The sequence below is a fragment of the Equus asinus genome, chromosome 14 (assembly GCF_041296235.1).
Source record: "Equus asinus isolate D_3611 breed Donkey chromosome 14, EquAss-T2T_v2, whole genome shotgun sequence".
Taxonomy (NCBI): domain Eukaryota; kingdom Metazoa; phylum Chordata; class Mammalia; order Perissodactyla; family Equidae; genus Equus; species Equus asinus.
Genome location: NC_091803.1, coordinates 39,209,706 through 39,233,680, shown reverse-complemented (window position 1 = coordinate 39,233,680; position 23,975 = coordinate 39,209,706). Strand labels below are relative to the sequence as shown.

At 48.7% G+C, this 23,975-nt stretch overlaps 1 protein-coding gene across 3 annotated transcripts in view; it reads left to right on the top strand.

Annotated features, from left to right (window-relative positions):
• The first annotated feature begins 11,908 nt into the window (after nucleotides 1-11,908).
• Nucleotides 11,909-23,975, top strand: part of SHISA9 (shisa family member 9) — a 331,832-nt gene continuing 319,765 nt past the window's right edge. For all 3 annotated transcript variants that reach the window (XM_014865448.3, XM_014865371.3, XM_014865525.3), the window contains exon 1: nucleotides 11,909-12,922. In XM_014865448.3, coding sequence (XP_014720934.2) covers nucleotides 12,237-12,922 — 686 coding nt within the window. In that variant the 5' untranslated portion in view covers nucleotides 11,909-12,236. The remainder of the gene's footprint in view (nucleotides 12,923-23,975) is intronic.

Genomic DNA, 23,975 nt, shown 5'->3' with positions numbered 1-23,975 from the left:
GATGAAAAAACCAAAGCCTAAGGACAGGAAATGATTTGGTCAAGGTCAAGGATCCATCATAGAGGAGTGGGGAGTGGAACTCAGCGGGTGGTGGTTGTTGAACTGTTTGAAGTCTCTTTCCCTTTTCCTTTTCATCTACCCTTCATCCCTTCCTCTTCTTTTTCTTTTCTTTTCCAATGCTTTAATCAACTACTTTCCTTGAATAATTAAAGCATACAGATGGTTAAAAAGACAGTACACAGAAGTATGAAGAGAAAAGTAATTCTCCCTCCTCTCTAGTTACTGTCCCCACGGGCCACCACTGCTTCTAGTCGATCTATCCAAAAACAGTCTGTATATTATTGTTAACAAGTGGTTTTCTTTGTTTTGTTTTTGTTTTTGTTTTTGTTTTCGTGAGGACCATCGGCCTTGAGCTAACATCTGTTTCCAATCTTCCTCTTTTTGCTTGAGGAAGATTGGCCCTGAGCTAACATCTGTGCCAGTCTTCCTCTATTTTGTATGTGGGTTGCTGCCACAGCATGGCTTGATGAGTGGTGTGTAGGTCCGAGCCCAGAATCCAAATCTGTGAACCCTGGGCTGCCAAAGCTGAGTGCATGAACTTAACCATTACACCACTGGTTTTTTTTTTTTTATGCTATATCTTAAAGCTTGTTTGATACACACACACACAGAGGATGTATGTGTCTGTGTGTCTACATATATATATAGACAGATATATACGTATAAAATACAGCTTGGGGATCAGTAAGGCAGTAATGATTAAACTGAGTTCCAGATTTTTTTTATCTGCTCATTCTTTTTAACTGCTATATAGTATTTTGATATGGAAGTACTTAAATTATTTAGCCAGAGGGCTGGCCCCCTGGCTGAGTGGTTAAGTTCACACGCTCTGCTTTGGCGGCCCGGGATTTCACTGATTTGGATGCTGGGTATAGACCCATCACCACTCGTCAAGCCATGTTGAGGCAGCGTCCCATATAGCAGAGCCAGAAGGACCTGTAACTAGAATATACAACTGTGTACTGGGGGGCTTTGGGGAGAAGAAGAAGAAGAAAAAGGAAGACTGGCAACAGATGTTAGCTCAGGTGCCAATCTTTAAAAAAAAATTATTTTTTCAGCCGCTATCTCACTAATGGAGAGATCTCTCAATGAGATCATCGGTCAGAGCCAGTCTCTCACCCATGGAGGTTGTTTTCAATCCTTTGCTATTACAAACAATGCCACAAAGAACACATATGTCTTTGTGTGTGTATGGGGTATGCCTCTCCTCTCTTCTGCTCTTTACGCCTCTTCCTACCCTGCCTCCTCTCCCCTCCTCTCTTCTCTTCTGCCCTTCCCTCTTCTCCTCTCCCCTGCCCTTCCCTGCCCTCTCCTCTATCTGGCTGACTCCTGGAATCATGGAGGAGAGAACCAAAATGTAGCATCTTGTTCTGATGTGATGGAGGCCTGAGTGGAGAAAGTGGAGACAGAATATCTTGGTCAGAGTTGCAACAGGAGTCAACTTGAGCTAACTTAGGTAAAAAGAGGAGGAAGGTAGAAGGAATTTATTGGAAGATTCAGGAGTATCACACAGAACCCACAAATCTCAGGATCCAGCGAGCCATCAACAATGTAGTCGTCTCTTTGTGTCTCTGTTCTGCTTCTCTCTGAAATTGGACCATTTTCTCTTTCTGCTTCCCAGCTCTTCTTGCTCCTCTCTGTGCTTGGAGGCAGATGGGGATCTCCCACAGGACTCCAGTAGATAGGTTCTCAGTCCAGATTGGTTGGCTTTTTCTCTGTCCCAGATGGGTGATGAGGACCAGATTAGGCGGCAAAGTGATCAACATAAGATGTAAATCCGAACGCACCTCTCTTTACTTAACATTTTTTGACAAGGTACCATCAACTATAGGAAACAGTCTGAGCTCCTTGTCAGGCAGTGAAACTCTTCGACTCCTTCCTTGACCTTCATTTCCAGTCTTTTCTGCTCAAATGCTCCAAGTTCTGGCCATGCCAAACATCTAATCATTTTCTGCGTACACCAAGGTTGCACGACTTGGCTGGTACAGTGCAGGCTGGATTTCAGCCCCAGCTGACCCATTGGTTGGGTGCCCCTGTGGAATGCACATCGGTGTATCTGTACAAGCAGAAGCAGGAAATCCGAGTCAGAAGAAATAAGGAGAAATATCAACCCCTTGATCATGGGGTAGGGTGGAGGTGGGGTTGATGCTGGGTTTCTCACTGTATGGGGATGGTGTTGGAACTATTTTACTCAAATTACAAAGGGCATGGTGGCCCTGGTAAACTACAGGGCTTGGAAGAGGACATCCAAGGGGTAGCAGCTCGGGTTCACAGGCACCTTCCCTGTTGCTTCTGGCCTCCCTGTTGTGTCTCTGTCCTGGATAGGTGGCTAAGCTGGGTGTGGCCTCTGTAGGTGCCACTGACTATCAGAGCTGGTGCAGCTGATGTTGACGATGGAGTGGATGTTCCTTTTGTCCTTGGCCAACAGTTGGAGCCCAGCCAGTCCGTTACCAAGTCCTGTTGAGTCCACCGACATATTGAATTAGTCTCTGCCGCTACCCCGGATTATTGTCTTTTTACCCGCCTCCTGGAATAAAGCAACTGACCGTCTTCTACCTCCAGCACTGATTGCCCTGGTTCATTCTACACAGAGCAGGCAGGGTCGTCCTTCAAAAATGCAAATCTTGGTCAGCTCACCCTTGCTTCAAGGCCTCCCCAGTGCCCTCAGGTTAAAATTGAAACTCCCTCCCAATTCCCGTTTGATCTGGACCTTGGCTACCTCTCAGCCTTACCCTCCATCCCCTCCCTGCCCTCCTGTCTTTTTGCCAAGCTCACTCATGAGTGATCCTTATCTGGAACTCCATGTAAGCATTACTCCTTGTATTAGTTTCCCCTGGCTGTTGTAATAAATTACCACAACTTAGTGCCTTAAAGCAAAACAAGTTTATTCTCTTACACTTCCGGAAGGCAGAAGGTCCAGACTGGGTCTTAATGGGCTAAAATCAAGGTGTTAGCAGGACCGATTTCTTCTGGAGGCTCCAGGGGAGAATCTGTTCCTTGCCTTTTTCAGTTTCACGGGCTTGTGGACCCTTTCTCCATCTCCAAAGAGCGTCACTCCAATGTCTGCTTCTGTCACCACATCTCCTTTTCCTCTTCTGTTGTCAAATCTCCCTCTGCCTCCATCTTATAACAACACTTGTGATTACATTTAGGGCCCATGTGCATAATCCAGGGTAATTTCCCCATCTCAAGATCCTTAACTTAATCGCGTCTGCAATGTCCCTTTTGCCTGGCACTAGGTTTCAGGTCCCAGAAATTAGGGCTCGGATCTCTTTTGGGGCCATTATTCAGCCCACCCTCCTACCTCCTTGAATCTCGAGATATATTAAATGTATCAAACCATCCCGTGGTTCCCAAAGGAGGCTGTGCTTTTCTAATCATGGCATCTATTGCATGTATTATAATTGTCCGTTGAGGCAAAGACTGGATACAGGCTCACGGATTCTTTCCTCCTCTGAACACATCGGAACACCATATTTCCCAGCCTCCTTTGTGTTTAAGTTGGGACCACGTGACTGAGATCAGCTAATGGAACATGGTGGGGGTAATGTATGTCACTTCTAGGCATGGCCATAAATTGCCTCATTCCATCCTTCTGCTCTTTCTTCCACATGGCTCCACATGGTGTCCACATGGTATCCACATGGCTCCACATGGCTTCCACATGGCTTCCACATGGCTCCACATGGTATCCACATGGCTCCACATGGTGTCCACATGGCTCCACATGGCTTCCACATGGCTCCACATGGTATCCACATGGCTCCACATGGCTCCACATGGTATCCACATGGCTCCACATGGCTCCACATGGTATCCACATGGCTGTACATGGCTCCACATGGTATCCGTATGGCTAGAAGGATATGACTTCAGGATGGCAGAGCTACATGATGGTAGAGATTCGGATTCCTAAGTCATCACTTACTGTGCTAAACCACTGAGATTTTGGGGTTGTGTATTATAGCAGGTGACCTATCCCGACTAATAAATTTGTTTTCTTGTTTCTTTAGCAAACTACAGGCTCTATCTTATTTCCTGTTATATTCTGCACCCATAGTACAGCACTTGGCACAAAGTGAACCTTCAGTAAATCCTTGTTAAGTGAATGACAGGCAATTGGATTCAGGCTGAGGACATGCGGGTTATGTGAAACTAGGGGGAAGTGTGATTGTCACTGTGAGAAATGATGAGGGCTGAACTGAAGCAGTAACATGGGGGGGAAAGGAAAAGAAGGATTTGATATTCATTTGGATGGACAATTGACAGAACTTGGTGTTTGATAGGCTAAGGAAGTGGAGACAAGGATGGCATCAGAGACCACCCAGTTTATTGGTTTGGACATGTGACTGGATATCGGTGCAGTGAACTTTCAAATGCCCAAGGGTTGTTCTGAATATGTAGGTGAAAACACAGCTTTTATAGGTTGATATGGCTGTTGCTTCTTTGGTTGCAGTACAATTCATGTGTATAAGTTTCTCCTTGAACATTGTTGGCTGGGCAGACTTGGTGATATGGAGATTTTCATTCTAACGCCCAATGTGATGGCGTTAGAATGTGGAGCCTGAGGGAGGTGCTTAGGTCGTGAGGGTGGAGCCCTCATGAATGGCATCAGCGTTCTTAGGAAAGAGACCCCAGAGAGCTCCTTCGCCCCTTCTACCATGTGAGGACACATGAAAAGGTGCGGGCTATGAACCAGGAAGAGGACTGTCACCAGAGTGTGACCATGCTCGTGCCTTGGTCTCGGACTTCCCAGCCTCTAGAACTGTGAGAAATAAATTTCTGTTGTTTATAAACCCCCCAGTCTATGGTATTCTGTTATAGCAGCCCAAAAGGACTGAGACAGTTGGTATAAAAAATGGCTACAGTCATTCACGCATCCCTGTCTTCATGCCCGCTTTCAATGTGATTTTGCAGCTCTTCCCAGCAAGAGAAGACATCTACATTGCTACTCCTTGAATACAGACTGGCTTTATGGCCTGCTTTGCCCCAACAGAAGTCAATGTGTCTGTTCTAATCCTGGGTCTCAAGAGGGCTTGCATGCTTTCTCTCAATTTCTAGGAACCCTGCCCAGGCACTACGTGAAGAACCCTGGGCTAGCCTGATGGCATTTGAGAAATTTCATGGGGTAGAGAGGAGCTGTCCTAGCTGAAGGCTGGCCCAGACCAACCAGCACCCTGGTGACCCGGCAGTTAACAGCAAATGCATGAGTGAGTCCAGTCAAGACCAGAAGAACCATCCTGTTGATGCCACATAAGATGTCAACCCACAGAACAGCTAGTTAAATAAATAGTTGTTTTAAGCCACTAAGTTTTGGGATGATTTGTTGCATGGCCAAAACTAGCTGATACAATCTGTATTTACAGACATTTGTCTGAGCAGAGAGCCAGGGTTCAGGGAGAAAACAGCTGTGGGGTTTTCATCTAGTCTTGGCTGATTCCTGGGGATGCACATGGTTATTTTAACCAGTGTACCTAGCTGGAAAACATGTGACCCCAAAACCTATCTTGGCTTTGCAGTACTGTTGGAGGGACTTAAATTATTCAGATAATTGCTTCAACCTACCACTTTACTCATGAACAAAAGCTACTGTGAGCTGCTTAAATTGGTCATCCTAGATGTTGGGATTTCATCCCTGGTAAAATGACCCCAAATTGGGGAGGCTAGGTTTGCCAATTTTTCTCCAGTAAGAAATATTTTAAAAGAACCACACACACGAGAAGCCATGATACATTTAAGACTAACATCTACTAACTCCAACGTTACTTTAGAAAGTGAGTTGTAATAAAAATAGAATATAGGACAATTAAAAGAGGTGTTTATTGAAGACTTATTTCATCAGCTTTACTTTGCCTCCATTTTCTGCGGACCAGTAAAAACTTCAACACAAATTAGTATTGTTCTGTGGACTAGCACCTGAGAGCTACTTTTAAAGGGAGTCTACCAAAATTCTTCCTGTTATGTTTCCGAGAAAGCTTACATGCATTTAACTCAGGACTGCTAAAATGTCACCACCTCCCAGAAGCCCTCCTTACTTGGGTAGGCAGAGCTACACATCCTCTTCTAAGTTCTCATAAGCTTGACCTCTACTTCTGCTGGAGTTGCATCTCCTATTTGCAGGAACAGCTACATGATTCAAACATCATTTAGAATTTCAAGAAGGCAGTTGCAGATCATAAAACCAAGCAAGGGCCCTCCTGAGCATGAGGTTCTACGAGACTACGCAGATTGTGTGCCCAGGAGGCCTGCCTTGTGTCTACATTCTCTCTCTTCCTGGAGATTTTAGGATCCTGGAGAGCAAGGATCTTATTCCACTCCTCTGTCTCCCCAGCACTCAGTGCAATGCCTGACAATTTGTAGGCTTTTCAGTTTTACTGTAATGAGTGACCCTTTATGAGTGACACTGCCATGGTTCCCTTCACTGTGCTAAGCACTCTACACAAGGTCTGGAGTGTCTGTAACATTCCTGGGGAGAACCACCGACCACTCTTATCCCCATGTTACAGAGAAAACTCAGGCTTAGAGAGGTTAAGGGACTTGTCTGAGGTCATAAACCTCCTGTGAGAAAGAGCCAGCCTTTAAACATAGGCATGACTCGGTGATTTTCTATCAATTTTGCCCTCCAGGGGACATTTGGCAATGTCTGGCTGTCGAGTTTTCGGTTGTAAAAACCGGGAGGTACTACTGGCATCTAATGAGTCGAAGTCAGGGATGCTGCTAAACGCCCTACGGTGCACAGGACAGCCCCACGACAAAGAATTATCCACTCCAAAACATCCATCAGGCTGAAGTTGGGAAACCCTGTTCTGATAGAAAAGCCCACGTTCCTAAACTTTGGTTTTCAGGACCAGTCACTTCATATTCTTTTCTTTATTTGTCTTTTCTTATAAATGCTTTCATTTATTTATTTTTCTTAAATTGACTTTAAATCAATGGACGTAAAAAAATTAACAACACCTACAACAGTTATGCCCATGAAGCCATGCGTTTGATGTGTCATTATTTTTTTCTGACACACTTTGAAAATAATATAAAACTATTTTAAAAAATTCTTGTTGAGGTTCCCCCCAAAATCACTCACATACTACCTCCAGTCTCGGGGAACCATACTTTAGACCCGCTTTGTTACGCCCAATGGGAGGTCATCTGCTCACTGCAAGACACACCAATAGTCAAGAGGCAGGGTGGTAGGAGAGAAAGGGCTTTATTACAGCTTGCTAGCAAGGGGGAAGATGGCTGACTAATGTCTGAAAGAACCATCTTACAGAACAAAGACTACAGGCCAGTTATATAGGGAGCTCGTCTCCGAGTGGGGGAGGCATCTGGTCTTAGTACCTGATAGTCTTTTGTTTTACTGGATATGCATCAGAGACCGGAGTAACGCCCTATACCTTGACCTTTCAGTTGTCATTGATGATGGCTATCAGCATGGACTCTCTGTCTGGGGGTCATCACATTCCTAAGGAACTCAAAAGAACAAAGTTATCAATTTATAGCAGCTGGGAGGGGCCACAAAATCCACAGAGCGTGTATATCTCTCAGTGTGTGCATATCCAGCTGGGTTAGTTAACCAGGTCTTTCCAAGTTACAGTATGGTTTCTTTTCCACAATATGGCTTCCCTTATGTCAACCTTGTGCTGAGCCGATATCAACTTCACTTCTTTTATATAAGGCTTCCCTTATTTGTTCAGAGCAAGAGAGTAAAATATATCAAATCACTGTGTTGCTTGAACCTGGTAAGGTGATAGCTACATTTTGGCTTCTGCTGGAGTGGGTCATTGAGAGGACGTGACTGCCAGATGACCTGAACTTGAGCTTGATCTGGGCAATCAGAGGCTCCTTACCCACTCCCCTCCCCCCCGTCCTTGGAATGTACATTCCACCCACTGTTCCCACACTGGCAGCAGTTTCAAGGACACGGCCTTGAGAGAGTAACATGTTGTTGAGACCATCTGGACTCTATACGTTTATTGAACCCTGTTAAGGCCTGTATATAAACTTTCCAGATTCTGGTGAGCAGGTGCGGCCAGCCAAGACAAGCCTCGCATGCAAGTTTCGTTGCTTCTTCAATCTGCCACCTATCAATGAAGAGTATTCTGTCTCTTCCTCACGTCCCTCCTTGCTCTCTGTGTATGCAGACAGTTTCGAATTTCACTGGGGGATCTCCCGAAGTTTTGAACTAACAGCTGCTGTTTCATCTCTTTTTCTCAAGGCTAACAGTTGCTTAGAAACCTCTTTGAAACCCTAAAAGCCACCTGATGAGGACGATTAACAACTCCTTCGAGTGAGGGCTGCAGCACACATAATCTAATTTGCCGAGTTGCTTATGGACATTGGTTGCAGGTCCTGGTGCGCAGGCATCCTCCCTTACGTTGCCCCTCCCCTCATCGTTCCGGAGTACAATTGCCTTTTCCTTGCAGCCTGCCCCGCAGTCAGACATAATTAAGGCGGGAGCAAATGAGATTCTTCTTTAGATATTAAAAGTGCCTGTGTTGTAAATAATAATGTCATCACCTCTTTCATAGAAAGCACTTTCATTAAGAGCTGCATTTTAATTTCAGCACATTTGCATGGACTCATTTGGGTAGTGGTGGGGGGTGAAATTTGATGGTGGTTTTCCTTCTTCCATGAACCTGCCAGGTGTTCCAATTAGGGAGTTTATAAAACCCTCCCGGGAGCTCTGAAAGAAATAACCTCCTCAGTCACAGGTTCCAAAGATGGGGTGAAGGGCATGTTCCCAACAATCAGCCATCTCTTAGGAGGGCGGGACCCTATTTACTGACTTGACATGCCCAGAGAAGATTGCCTTTTTTCCTTGGACGAGTAAAATGAACTAAGACGATTCCTCCCTCTTCTAAATATTTTTCAAAGGCTTTGGAAAGAGGCTCCGGCGATATTCCAGGGGGCGGGGGCAGCCTCGGCAGGCGGGAGCGGGAAGGGAATTTGGTTTGGGCAAAATTCACCCGGATAGGAGGCTTAAGGTTTGGGATCCGGCAAATAAACCAGGCAGGGTGGATCAGGTCGGCTTCTTCCAGAAGCAGGATCCTGCACTCTCCTTGTCACAAACAGGGGGCAGTCTCTGTTAATTAAAGCCACAGCAGCAGCCAGAGCAAGTCTCCTTTGAGGACCAGACTCAAATGTCCTGGTGACTGGCAATATTTTACAGAGATTGGAGGCAGATTCTGAAATGGTCTTTTCTTGTAGATTTTGTCTCTTTTCGCTAAGGCTTTCTTTTCTTCTTTTTTAAAGTCAAATTTAGAGATGCTTTAAAATCTCAACTCTTGTGGAAAGGTGTCTGTGACCTACTCTTCCCCTAGACTCTTGCCCTCAGCCCTCAGCCCTGACCTTGCTGGGAAATGCCACAGTGGGGTCGGGTGGCAGGCCAGCCCAGATTAGGAGTCTTCAGTCTGCAACCAGCCCTGGCTTTCCAAGGCTGGCCGTGTGACCTTGGACAAAGCCCTTAACCTCTCTGAGCCTCGGCTTCCTGGATCACAGCAAGCCTGCTGGAGCAGCCCTTTTCAATTCTGATTTAGCGTGGAGAAATTTCCCAACTCCTCGGCACGTGTCATGATGGCAGAAACTCCATCGTCTGTGCCTTCACTGAGCCTTTCTTTCCCCTCTTGGTTTAAGAGAGGGTCTTGCATAAAAGACCTTAATTAGTTAATTAAAACAGCCGGTAAATATTTTTGAGTGCTTCCCACCTCCAGCACTTTTCTAGGTGCTGGGGGACTCTGCAAAAGTCAAGGTCCTTTCTGCCACGGAGTTTACATTTCAATGCGGGGAGACAGACAAGAAACAAATACACAATGTAATGCCGGCTGGAGGCCTATTTTAGGAGGGCCCTTCTTGCAGTGATTAGAACACAGGCCCCGGAGTCAAATTTCTTGGGTCAAATGCCAACTGTGGTATTTCCTTACTGAGCCACCATGGGCAACTGGTTTAATTGATTTGGGCCTCAGTCTCTCCCTCTGTTGTGTGGGCCTGGTAATATTACCTAACGGATGGAGTTCAATGGGATCGGTCACTCAGTGGCTCAGCAAATATCCCCAGATCGTCTGCTAGATGCTAGGCTCTGCTCGAAGCATCCGTGAGGAGGAGATTTTAGAAAAAGCAAGCTTAGTGGGGATGTTGCAAGCAGGGGTAAATGTCAGCTGTCATTAGCTCTCACACACCAATGCTTGTGTTTGGAGAGACTCACACAGTGGTGGTGGGTGTGGGTCGACAGACATGTCACACCGTCCTGTTTTGGGGATCCCATTATAATGAATCTGATGAATTTGGGTTAAGCAATCTCATGTCTTGTCCCCGTGGGTTCGGGACATAATACAGCCCATAATTCAGTGAGTCTTCCAGGGGCTGCATACTCTTGGATATGCTCCATCAGTGTTGCCCTGGTGTGTTTTTGCTGGAACAGGGTCATTCCCTGCAAGGTTGCGGGAGATAGTAGGTGACATTTCTTCAAAGAGAAGGCACAAACTCCCTCTTATTCTGAGAAAACTTACAATGGAGTCCCAATAAAACCCTCCATGCTTTTTCAATTAGAGGGATCCCAGTACGTCATTTTACATGTGGTCCATATTGGAAAATGCCCTGAGAAGCCCTTTATTGAAGCCAAATGGAGAGGAGGGCGGTGGAAACATCATTTCCATGCAAATCGCCTTGCTGGCTGCAAAGTGTATACTTAGTTAATGCAATTAAAAAACAAAACGCAGGGGCGTGTGGAGATCTAAATTTGGTGTAGCAGCTTTGGTACAAATCCCGTTTTGGGGGCTACTGGAGTCAATTTCAAGCAGAGGAGAGGAAGAAGTGGGAGAAACGGGAGAGGGCCGACGGATGGCTGGAATCGGCTGAGTTGAGAGAGGGCAGATTCAGAAACGCTGACGGGCGACGGGAGGCTGGAAGCCAAGGAAGCAAGGCCCGGCTCTGCAGCCCCGGGTGAGGATGTCCGGGGAGCACGGTGGGGACATGGGCCAGCCGGCTCCGGAGACCGATGGGCGAGCTCCAGGTCCGGGAGGGCGGCCAGGGCTGGGTGCTCAGGCCTTGCGCTCCACTAGACCCTGCGGTGTGCCCTCCTGTGGAGCGCAGGCAACGCGAGGGCGAAGAGGGACAGAAAGTGGTAGGTCCGGGGGCCTGGGAGAGTCTCAAGGAAAGCCCTTCGGGGACATGCCATTGACTCGGCCTCGTCCGCTGTCTCTCCCTAATCCCTGCGCCTCTTTGACTTTAGTCCATCCCAAGCCCGTCTCCCGGGGTTGCATACCCCAGGCCCAGGAGCTTGCCACCCCGCCTCCCCAGCTCAGCCTAGGTCCTGGCCTCGGCCCAGGGAGTTGAGCCCTCCGGATCGCGCTTCTGGCTGGAGGGCGCAGTCGTGGGAAGGACAAGACGGCCCCGCGCACCTGGAAGGGGCGATCCTGTTCATACGGCGCCCCAGTCTGTCTTGGAGTGAAAGCCACCTAGTCTGTCCCTATCCCCTCGGAGCCACCCCTTCCCTGGTGGGCAGATGCGAGCCGCAGCTCCTGCGCACGCACCCCTGAAAAAGCCACGGGCGGAGCCGCCTCTGCGCCCTGAGCAGGTCGGAGCCGCGCCTCCCGCCCAGAGAGGGCGCGGGAGGTCCCGCCGCCGTCCTCCACCTGCCGGGAAATCCGAGCTATTCCTTCAGCCTCGGTGGTTGCCGAAGCTCCCTCCTCCCCGCGCGCCAGCCTCGCTCAGCTCTGCACGCCCCCCAACTTGCGCCCGCCCGCCCGAGTCACCTCTCCCGCGCCCCCGCCCCTCTCGAGCTCGCGCCCGCCCCCCCTCGCGCCTCGTCTGCCCGCCCTCCTCCCCCTCCCCCTTCCCTCCTGCCCTCCCTTCATTCCACAAGTGTCGCTTCGCTCTCTCCAGCACACTTGGCGAGCTGGAGAGGTGAGAGGGATCCTGCGAGCGGGCGCGGGGCGGCGAGTCCGGAGCCGCCGGCCGAGGGGAGGCGCGGGCAGACCGACTCTCCCTTGCTCTCCAGCCCCCGCCTCCCCCTGTCGCCAGCCGGACCTGCACCCCGCGCTTGCCCCCGCTCATCCTCCCCCCGCCCGGCCCGGCGCGCTCCTCCCCGGCCGGCCCCTCCGCGCGCGGCGCGCTGGAGGCGAACGCGGGCTGAGCCGAGCGCAGTGGCCGCAGACCACCGAGCGCCCCGCGCCGCTCCCTGCATGTGCGGCCCGCGGCGGCTCGCAGCCCCCGGCAGCAGCCTCGGCAGCTTCGGCCGCGCCTCGAGAGGCGGCTGCAGCGGCTCCAGCGGCGGCCGAGCGGCCGAGCCCGGGCTGGGAGACACGATGCGCCGCGTCCTCCGGCTGCTCCTCGGCTGCTTCCTCACCGAGCTGTGCGCCCGCGTGTGCCGGGCGCAGGAGCGAGCGGGGCACGGGCAGCTGGCGCAGCTGGGCGGCGTGCTGGTGCTGGCGGGGGGCAACCGCTCCGGGGCCGCCTCCGGAGAGGCTGGCGAGGGCACGGGGGTCTCGGACGCGCCCCCGACCCGGGCGCCCACGCCAGACTTCTGCCGGGGCTACTTCGATGTCATGGGCCAGTGGGACCCGCCGTTCAACTGCAGCTCGGGCGACTTCATCTTCTGCTGCGGGACTTGTGGCTTCCGGTTCTGCTGCACGTTTAAGAAGCGGCGACTGAACCAGAGCACCTGCACCAACTACGACACACCGCTTTGGCTCAACACGGGCAAGCCCCCCGCGCGCAAGGACGACCCCCTGCACGACCCCACCAAGGACAAGACCAACCTCATCGTTTACATCATCTGCGGGGTGGTGGCCGTCATGGTGCTCGTGGGCATCTTCACCAAGCTGGGGCTGGAGAAAGCGCACCGGCCCCAAAGGGAACACATGTCCAGGTGGGCTGCCTCCCCCCTTGCCCTCCCCTCTGGGCGCCGCTCGCCCTCCTCTCCCCTCTCTACCTTCCCCCTGGCAATGGCGCTCCCCCTCACCCCAGCCTCTCCACTGGAGGGTGTCACCCGGGAAGCCAACTTCGGCTCGGAGCGCGGAGAGGGGGCGCTGGGCTCAGCACAGGTGTGGATATATGTGAGCGTGTGTGTGTGTGTTGGGGGGGTGGTCTCTGCCCCCCTCGCCCTTTTGTTGCCCCCTCCCTCCAAGGATTGAAGCGGACTTGAGACACACAGCCTGGGAGCCCGTGGCCCCGAAGTCTTGGGTTTTGGGGAGGGGTCCACCCCTTGGATTCCAGATACTAGCCTCTAGGTAAACAGGGGCAGGCGAGCCCGAAAGGGAAGGGGGGCGTGTGTGAGCCCGCGCGCGCGTGTGTGAGGGAGGGAGGGGTGGAGTGTGCGCCGCCTGCAACTCGTACGGCTCGAGAAAATGAAGCGAAGGGGGTGGAGAGTGCGGGGAGGGCGAGAACAAAAGCCTTGCTTGGAGCTGCCAGGTCCCTGGAATTGGGACCTCGGCTGCCCCCCCACCCCCGCCCCAACCTCACTTCTCCCTGCCGGGGGCAGCGGCCTCTGCTGCGCGCTGTGCCCCTCGCCCGGGCTGGCGTGGACTCCCAGGGCGGGAGCCCCCTCCCCGAGCGCCTTCACCCCCCAGACACCCTGATTCGTCAACTTTCCCGTTTGCCTTATTCATTATGCAAGTCCCAGCACGAGCAAGTTGCAGCAGATGGGAGAAGGTATTTGGGGATTAATGGAGCTATTTGCCTTTTGCTTTTTTTCCCCAAGTGTCTAAATTGATTCGCGCAACCCAGTAACTTTGGAGGCGGAGGACGCAGCCTCGGGGAAGCAGCCCCCAGACCTGAGAGAGGCCAGGGGCCGGTGTGAGGTCCGGGCGGACGGGACTGAAGAGCGACAGACGGCCTGCAAACAGCTGGATGGCTGGGGCGCAAGCCTTAGCTTCTTTCCGTCTGGGCGCCGGAGTCGCCATGTGTCCCCCACCCCCCACACTCACACACCCCCCACACACCTCCGGCGGGGGCCTGTGTGTGCGCGTGTGTATGCACGCGCTCCATGTGCCTGCCTAAAAAAATCTGAACAAAGAACCCCACCAAAAATAGGCGAAGGAACAGCACCACCTCACTAGTAATTATTTTCTATTTATACGCAGAGTATCCGACGATTTTTTTTTCCCAGAGGGGAGGGATGGGGGGGGGAAGAGGTGAGGAAGTTCCTCTCGGTTGGGGTCAGCAGGGCGGTGTGGATGGGTGGTGAGGTCTTGGCCAAGGAAGTCAGCTCCGAAGGGATATAAGAAACCCTGACCTACTAAAAGAGTAAAGCGCCCCGCCCACCTCCTGCAACCCCAAGGTGCCCTGTCCCCAACCCCACCGGCCGGCTGGTTTCACTTCTCCGCAGTCGCCCCCTGTCCCTGTTGATTCCCGGGGTCTGTGTTAAGGTGAGGGCGACATACGGAAGCAGGACTGCGGCAGCGGTGTCGCCTTGGTAGGGAGAAATTCACCCAGGGATAGGTAGGCGGCCTTGCAGCATCGGGTTAATTCCTCTGCCGAAATCCCCACCGAGCCCTTTTCTTGCAAACCAGCGCTTACAGGAGCCCTCCTCGGCGTTGGGGGTGGCGGGTGGCGGCGCGTTGGAGGAGTGGGAGGTGGCAAGGTGGGGAGAGGGGCTAACCTTCGGATGTCTGTGGGAGAAAGTGGTGCTGGCTCCTGGCCCTCTTTGATCAGGGTTTTCCTGTTAAGTCTCGACTCCACTAGGTACCTAAGGGCCCAGCAGGGGCTCAACTTCCTGGTCCTGCCCCCTCGCAGTTCTGTTAGGGGAAAAAGAATCGCTCCAGCTCAGTGGGTGCAGCTTCTTCTGCAGGTATAAGGAAAAGTCTGCTTGGAGGCAGAATCCAGAGGTCCCCAGTCCTCTGGTGGCAGAGTCTTAACACAGGCTTTCCTTGTATACATTTTGAGAATTCCAGAATGGAGGGAAGTGCGTACTCCGGAAGAGAAAGAATAGTTGGTTTTTACCGGTAGCTTGTAAGGTACCATTTTTCAATTCTGGCTGCTGCTTAGGGTCCCCAGGAATGCTTTTTTAAAAATCCAGTGGCTAGGGGCCCCACCTGACATTATTTAAATCAGAACCTCTGAGGTGGGGCTGAGCATCTGTACTTTGGTAAAGCTCTGCAGGCTTTTCCGTGTTCAGCCAGTCACCATCCAATCACCGTTAAGGAAAAGGGAGTAACATTTGCGGAGCTCAGTTCTGGGTGCCAGGCACTGTACTAGCTGTGTGTGTGCGTGTGTGTGTAAACGTTATCTCATTTAGTTCTCACATCTACCCTAGGAGACAGGCACTGTTTTAATTCCCACTTACATACGAGAAAAATCTTGGCTCCGGTTGGGTGGCTTGCCCAAGGTCACACAGTTAGAAAATTGGGCCGTCCCTAGCTGCCTGGTTTCAACTGTGTCTGGGCGGACGTTCGTTTTCAGATTGAGTGAGCCTCGGAATTTGGGGGAGCTTCCTAAAAAGCATATTCTTGAGTTGTAGCCACAGAGATTCTAGATTCATAAGTCTGGAATGGGCCCCAGGAATCTGCATTTAACAACCTCCCTGCATGGCTTCTATAAAGTGGTCCACGCTTTGAGAAAGACTGGTCATGGCTCTGGGAATATTTTATAGGGTTGGGGATGGATGAATTAATCCGATGGAACCCCTCTTTGTGTTCTGTTGCTTGTTTTCTCTGAGCATGGAGCCTTTCTGTGTATCTCTCTGGTGCTGGGGCTACCCCCAGGTACCTTCCAGATCCATCATGTGCTGCTTGGGGAGTTCATCCTTTTGAGGCCCAGCCGTAGGAGTGGGCTCGTTAGCTTTTGCCTGCAGGGCCTCAGGGATGCTTGGGTGGGGCTGGCACACCAAGCTTGGCATCAGAGAGGCTATAAGGTGGCTTCCAGGCGAGATTAGCATCTTGGCTGCAGCCTCTTAATTTGTCTTGTGTTGGGCTGTGAGGGTCACTGAGATGGGGGGTTTGTTCTCATCCCATGTAAAAACACCTTCCCTTCAAAGATTTACAGCTCGTTGCTGTTCCCACGTCACAAACTGCTCCTGGTGACCAGAGCGCTTGGGTCTTTCCAGAAGAGGCCTCCGTGATGTCAGTTTTCAGGTTCAGCATGCTGGGCATATCGCCTGCTTTCCACTGGGCTGATTAGGAGTGAAAACGGGAAAAAGACAGTAATTCCAGGAGGGTGTGGGGGCCTTCCACGTGGTGTTGTAAGAACTGTACGGCCGCTCATGCAGCAGCTGCAACAGCAGCTGCATTCGACCACTATTTATTGGAAGAAGTGATTGCAAATGGTGGCCAGCTATGGTCACCAAACCATGCAGACGTGTCTTGTTCGTTCTGCAGGTAGTTCTATTTACGTATTCTTACGCTTTATTTTTCAGTTTTCCTCTATGTTTTGTTGTGAAGCATTTTAAACATACACAAAAACTTGAAAGAATAATAAAAATGAATTCCCGTATATCCTCCAGCTACATCACGGTGTTTCACCCTCGGCACTATGGACCTTTGGGGCCCTATCATTCTTGGCTGTGGGGCTGTCCTGTGCACTGCAAGACATTTGATGACATCTCTGGGCTCTACCCACTAGGTGCCAGTAGCACCCACCCCACCAGCCTGTCGTGACAGTAAAAAATGTCCTGAGATGTAGCCAAATGTCACCTAGGGGAGGAATCACCCCTGGCTGAGAACTAGTAATCTAGAATGACTAATCCTTTATATTTTGTCATACTTGCTTAATTGCTTTCTCTCTCCCTCTTTCTCCTTATATTCATTTTTCTCCCTCCCTCCCTTCCTTCCTTCCCTCCTTCCTTCCTTCTTCTCTCTCTCCCTCCTTCTCTTTTTTCCTTTGTTTTTTGGCTGAAGCATTTGAAAATAAGTTGTAGACATGACACTTCATCCCAAAATACTTCAGCATGGATCTCGTAAGAAAGGACATTCTCCCACATAACACAGTTCCAGTATCACACCCAAGAAAACGAACCAAAATTCCATAATAACATCAAATATCCAATCATGTTCAAATTTCCTCAGTTCTACCAAAAATGTCTTATAGAACTTGGTTTTTCAAACCAGCATCCAGTCAAGGCTCATTGCATTTGGCTGTGAAATCTCTTGAGGCTTTATTATATATGGTGTTTTAAAACCAACTGCCAACACTTCAAAGCTGGGAGATTTCGCACAGAAATCCAGATTTCCGGGTTCTCTTGAGAAATTGGTAGGTCTGGCAACGCTGGACATGCATCTTCACATGGCAACTAGTGGTTGCTGCTGAGTGATGACTACCCTCTTTAGGAATCTCTCAGGTTCCTCTCAGTTGCCACCTCCACCCAGGTCACTTAGTTATTCCTGCTGTCCCTGGAGAGGCACTCAGGCTGGTTTTAACAGCACGGGCTGGAGTCAGATGGCCTGATATTCAATCCCAGCTTGGCCACTGAATAGCTCTGTGACCTTGGGAAAGTTACTTCACCTCTCTGAGTCTCAAGTACTTGTCTGTAAAGCAAGATAATGATGATCGCTATGTCATAGGCTTGTGTGCGGATTCCCTGAGACCCGGCTTGGAAAGCTCTTAGCACAGGGCCTGTATACGGTCACTGCTCAGAGACTGTTACCCTTTTATCATCATCCTTATTATTGGACTTTTCTACCCTTTATCTGCTGAAGAGGATAATGTTATAGTCTGGAACTCGGCCAAGTCTAGCCTTTCCTGTGCTACATCTATTGAGCTGTGCAACAGTGGCCAAGTCTGGTAACTTCTCCAGACTCACAATAAATCTTAGCAGGAGTGGGTGGGAGGTTCAGAATAGGAAAGAAAATCCTTGTATGGCTACATCAAATGCGTGGTAAATGGTTGGCCTGGGTGATGTTGAAGAATCTTTGCTGGTTTTGCTGTTTTCCCATAAGCTTGGGTGTAAATTCTCATTGAATTTCATGTTCCTCCCCAATGAGGGAGGTAGGCCTTCTGACGATCTGCCTTTTGAGAGGCACAGACTGCTTTCTAAGAGGATGAACAAGCGCCTCGTGAGTGGAGGAGTGGAACTTTGAACCCAGACAGTTTGAGGCCAGAGTGCAAGTCCTTGACCACTAGGCTGCACTGCCTTCAAGCACAGCCTTGCAGGGCTTCAGTCTTCTCAGATGGCAAAGGAGTGCTCGATGCTCTGCCAGTAGCAATGTGTGCATCGGGGCCAGTTCAAGGAGCCACGGTAAGATCAAGGCTAGCAATGTTTTCTGCGTCTGCCCCCCCGGCAGGGCCAGCCCTCTTGGTGGACGCGTGGGTGAGAAATGACCTTGGGGGCAGGAACGTGTTTGAAGTTTTCTACGCTTGAAGCCAGTAGGGAGCACATGTCATTATTTTGCCCACCTTCAAACAGAATCAGAAATCCAAGTGGAAATTACACAGCACAGTATCCTGTGTGTTTTTCAAACTCACTTCAGAAGGGCTGGAGTCCCTTGCAAAGAAATGGCATCAAGTGATAAAGATCCCTCCTTCCCTTGGCTTTTCTCTCTTCTTCCAACTTCCCTTCCACCTCGCCTTCTTCCTCCACCTTTGTGATTATCCTATGGCTTCCACCAGCTCCCCAGGCTGGAGAAGCCCGGGCATGCGTATACTGTTGGCCGTAGAAAAATCTCTAAATTATTTTTCTTGCAGAAAATGTTTGCTTGTCTTTGGGCCCTGAGTTTCTGCATTATAAGAATCAGCTTCACTGGAGGGTAATTTACACAATGAAATGCACACATGTTAAGCGTAAAGTTTGATGAGCTTTGACAAATGTCTGCACCTGAGTAACCACTACTCCAGAAGGTCACCTCGTGCCCACGACCCTTGCGTTCTTGAAAAATAAATGCTGCTGCTGGTGCGAGAGGAAATTCTCAAGAATCCTATGCCAGTGCTTACAAGTCAGAACATAGTTTAGACCTTGGGACCCGTGGAGGCTTTTAAGCAGGATGCTGGGACTCTGAGCTCTGTTTGGAAGTGTTGGGGTCTTCTGTTTACTCACAGTAATTGGAAAGAAAAGGGATGCAGGATTTTCTTTTTGTATCAAATATGCCCAGCTCATTGCCACCTTGGAGCTGTTGTGTTGGCTCAGTTCACATTCTCCTCCATTAGACTTCAGGCAGGTGGCCCCGCCTCAACGTTCAGGTCTCAGCTCTGATGTCACCTTCTCTGAGAAGCCATCCCTGACCACCCAGACTTGGTTACCACTGTCCCCCAGCCCCCTCCACCCCATCACTCAGTGTTTCACGTTGCGATCTAAAATTAACTTACTAATTTAGTGGCTTACCAGTTTATTATCTGTCTCCTTCCATCACTGTTTATAGTCAGGTATCCTGAGTGGCTAGCACAGTACCCGGCACATCCTGATTTACGTGACACAGGAAAGCATCTCCTCATTCATTCCTTCGCTCACTCATACATTCATTCATTAGGTATTTATTGAGTACCTGTGTTGTAAGCAGTACTGTGCTGCGGGCTATGAGAGAACAGTGATTAGTGCAGACACAATCTCTGCTCTTACAAAGCAAACTGTCAAATGGCGGGAGACAGGTAACACACAAGTAAATTGATGCTCAGTTGGACCTTATGAAATTGCCAATATTCAATCATCCTTGGCCTCAAAAATGTCAACATTTCAGCATGACTGTTTTGGACTGGGTTAAGAGATATCAAGCAAAGTGTAGTTTCTTCAATAAGGTAGCTGTATTAGAGTTCTCCAGAGAAACAGAACCTATAGGAGATGGATGTAAAGAGGTTTATTATACAGGGTTGCCTCCCATGATTGTGGAGGCTGGCAATTCCAAAAATCTGCAGAGCCGATGACCCAGTTCAAGTTCAAAGGCCAGTAGGCTGCTGTAGAACCAGGAAGAACTGACGTCCCAGTTTGAAGGCCATCATGCAGGAAAATTCTGTCTTACTTGGAGGAGGGTCAGCCTTTTATTCTATTCAGGCCTTCAACTGATTGGATGAGGCCCACCCACATTATAAAGGGCAATCTGCTTTACTCAGTCTATCTGTTCAAATATTAATTGCACCCAAAAATACCCTCACAGACACATCCAGAATAATGTTTGACCAAACATCTGGGTACCCCATGGCCCAGTCAAGTTGATACATAAAATTAACCGTCGCAGTACCTTTAGGATGTTGCTGCTCAGAGTGTAGCCTGTGGACCAGCAGCATCTTCATAATCTGGGAGCTTGAGCAAAATCTCAGGCCCTGCCTTACTCTTATTGAAACAGAATCTGCATTTTAACAAGACCCCTACGTAAGATGAATGCACGTTAAAGTTTGAGAAGCACCCAAACTATGTGCCACAAATAAATGCCAAATCCTTGGGCATATGTTTGGCTTTTACACATGGTTGTGTCCACTGTCTAATTCATTAAACTTTTTTGACATATGCCTATTTTTAACATTTTTTCAGTATGTACCCCAATATGTGCACATTTGTTTTATTAATAAGTATATGCACATACCAGTGATCAATTATTGGGTACATTACAAAGATATGTAAGAACAGACATTTTAAACTGAGCTAAAGGTGAAATAAATATTTTAAAATTTGCTGCTAATCGTGACTTCGCGCAATCACTAGCTACTATCTCAAATCATGATGTACCTTGAGGATGAAGTATGTCATTCATAAATAAATCCATATTTTGGATACTGCTCATGAGAGTTTTGATTCTTTTTCGCTGACTTCATTTTGATGGGAATAGACCAGCATTGTTTTAACCCTGTGAGAAGCTGCTGAAGAGGAAGGGAGAGTCTGCTCCATTGTTTTCTTGTGTTTGCTTTATCAGTATTTTCTTCAGGCTGTGGTTTTGTGATGAGGGGGTATTTTTAAGCCACGTGTCTGCTTAGCCATGGTTAGTTTTGTTAGATAATTTGTTTGCATATCCCCTTAGGGGTGCCTAGAAGTGCAATGCACCCAATGATGGTGCTGCGTCCAGACACCTTCCTTGGTCCAAGGTTCCTGATTCTTAGAATCTGACATAGGTGGTCCTAGTGAGGGCACCAGCAGCAATACATGTATTAAATCGATTTCTCGTTTTTGTGGACTAAAGACCACACACAGAAGTTCTCGTATTTCCTTCCCGTGCGCCGAATCATTTTACGCAGTCCCTGGAGTGACTGAACCACACCTTGAAGACTCCTTGTCCGGGAGATGCTGGTCTCTAAGATTCCTCGTCTCCACTGCGTGCTCTGGGAGGGGCTGCCTTGGGGGAAAGGGTCCTTGGCTTTTGGGGAGATTTTCATGAATTTCAGCGCTCAGGAGAAGCCCAGGGGATCTGCAGATGGCAGTGCTGGCCAAGGTCATGGATAGCCATCCCGGTTACTTTGCTATCCTCTTGAAAGCCTGAATATTTTTCGAATTTTAGGGGGGCTCGTTAGAGAATCTGTTGAAAGCTATGGCTTCTTGCTTGAGAAAAATGCACATACACAATTTCCATTCAATCTCAGAGGGGCTCAGAGATCCCCAAGAGCTCATGATGAAGAATCTGTTTAAAATTGAAAGAGGCAACTTAGGTTTCTGAGGCATCTGCCCTTTGCCTTGAACGTTCTTTCCCTGCAGCCCCTTTGAGTTTCAGACCATCCTTACTGCACAGAGGTGGGAAGGAGCCTGAGCTCTCATTTCAAAGACACTTAGGTTTGTATCTCAGTCCCTCCACTCATTAGCTGCATTAATTTGAGAAGTTTTTTGCTTTGTAAAATGAGTATGACAGTTCTCACATCGGAATGCTCCCCTCTTTGTTTACCATTTCCCAGCTTTATTGGCCTTCTTGCTTGTCGCTCAAATATCTGAACTCTTTCCAGCCTCAGGGCCATTGCACTTGCCACTCTCTCTGCCTGGAATGTTCTTTCCATCATCTTTACATAACAATTCTTTCTCACCATTCAGGGCTCAACTCAAGTGTCACCTCCTCAAGAAGGTTTTCTTGATTACCCCAACTCTCTCTTTCTCTCAGATCTTTTAAAATTTTTTAAAAAGTATAAAATTCAGTGCTTTTTATTATATTGACAAAGTTGAGCAACCATTGCCGCTATCTAATTCTAGAACGTTTATATCACTGTAAAAAGAAACCCCTTGCTCATTCACAGTCACTTCCCATGAAAAATCCACCATCTCGACCATTTTAATGTGTCCAGTTGAGTGCTTTTCAGTATATCACCATCACTGCTATCTAATTCCAGAACATTTTCATTATCCCAAAAAAGAAACTCCATATAGATGAAACAGCCACTCCCCGGTCCTCCCTCTTTCTGGTCCCTGGCACCCACTCATCTACTTTCTGTGTCTGTGGATTTGCCTATTCTGAACATTTCATATAAATAGAATCAGACAATATGTGGCTTTTTGTGTCTGGTTTCTTTCACTGAGTATGTTTCCAAGTTCCATTCATATTGTAGCATGTATCTTTACTTTCTTCCTTTTTATGGCTGCATAATATTCCACTCCATATAATACATTTTGTTTATCCACTCATCAGTTGATTTGGGTTGTTTCTACTTTTTGGTTATTATGAATAATTCTGCTATACACCACTCCCTCTTGATCATGTTATACTTTTATTTATTTCATTTTTGTAGCCCTTGTTTATTTATTTAACATGACTATCTTTTTATCTTCTCCCCTAGAATATAAGCTTCATGAAGGCAGGGATCTTGTCCGTCGTGTACATTGCTGTGTACACAGGGCCTTGAATGCTGCCTGGCGCATAGTAGGTAATAAATATTTGTTGAGTGAATGAATGAATGAATGGGAGCTGCTGTTATTCTCTTCTCTCTTAGCAGACTCAGTCTTTTCCTCTAATTCATGTGGGACTCTTGCTGTGTTGACCTGTGTCTCAACCTCTGACACTTCTCCCCAGCTGTGGTCCTTGGCCCCTTGTCCCACTGCCCCATGAGCGCAGGGCCTCTTTCACCCTAGTACACTCTCAAGCTTGCTGTGTAGCTGCCTCACGTGGAGGGCCTGTGGAAACACTGAGGGCTGGGCCCCACCCCTGGAGTTTACCGGGGTAAATTTCAGCAGACAGGCTGCGTCTATTGAGTTCTTAGGTGGTGTGTGTGGGCCTCATCCAAACAGCTCATCTTCCTTCTCTGTCTCCCTTGATGTGGACTCAGAGGGTTCTGGCTAGTTAAGAGCATCTGGATACAGCCTATACATAGCAGCATCACTTGTGGGTGTGTACCCCAGAGAAGCTCTCGCTGGTCCAAGAGGAGGCATATGTGAGGATGTGTATTGCAGTGTTGCTTACAGAGGCAGGGACTGGTGACCATCTAGGTGTCTGTAAGTAGGAAAATGGCTAAGCAGGGCTGATATTCTGCTGGTTTGCAATGAAATAACTGGATGTTTCTAGCTGGCGTCTATTCTGATTGGTCGCTTCTTCCACCATATTGGTTGTTGCATTTTGAGACCATCTTCTCTGCAGGTAAGTGAAATATGGGGGCTGCATATGTTGGAAGGCTATGCGGCAGTTGCAAGTGATGAAAGAGATTCACATTCAGCTATATAGCCAGTTTTCATATTGTGCAAAGAAATGAAGAAACAGAATGAGGTTTATGGTGAAAACACCACCCATGTTAAAGATACACACATCTACAATAATACCTATGATATTATATATCTTTCAAGGATAACCATGTATATAAATAAACGCATGATGGAGGGTAGATAAAGAGAAAAAAATGTGTTGGTGAGGTCCACCTTTAAGTGTAATATCTCTTTGACAATGATCTCTGCTGTCCTCTACGTGCAGTGAGCTTCTTTCATAAGTTTACATCTAACTGTGAAGGTCACTGTTAGAGGTTAAATTGTGTCCCCTCCTCCCCAAAGATATGTTAAAGTCCTACCTCGTGGGCCTCAGAATGTGACTTTATTTAGAAGTAGGATCACTGCAGATGTAATTACTTAAGATGAGGTCATACTGGAGTAGGGTGGGCTCCTAAGCCGA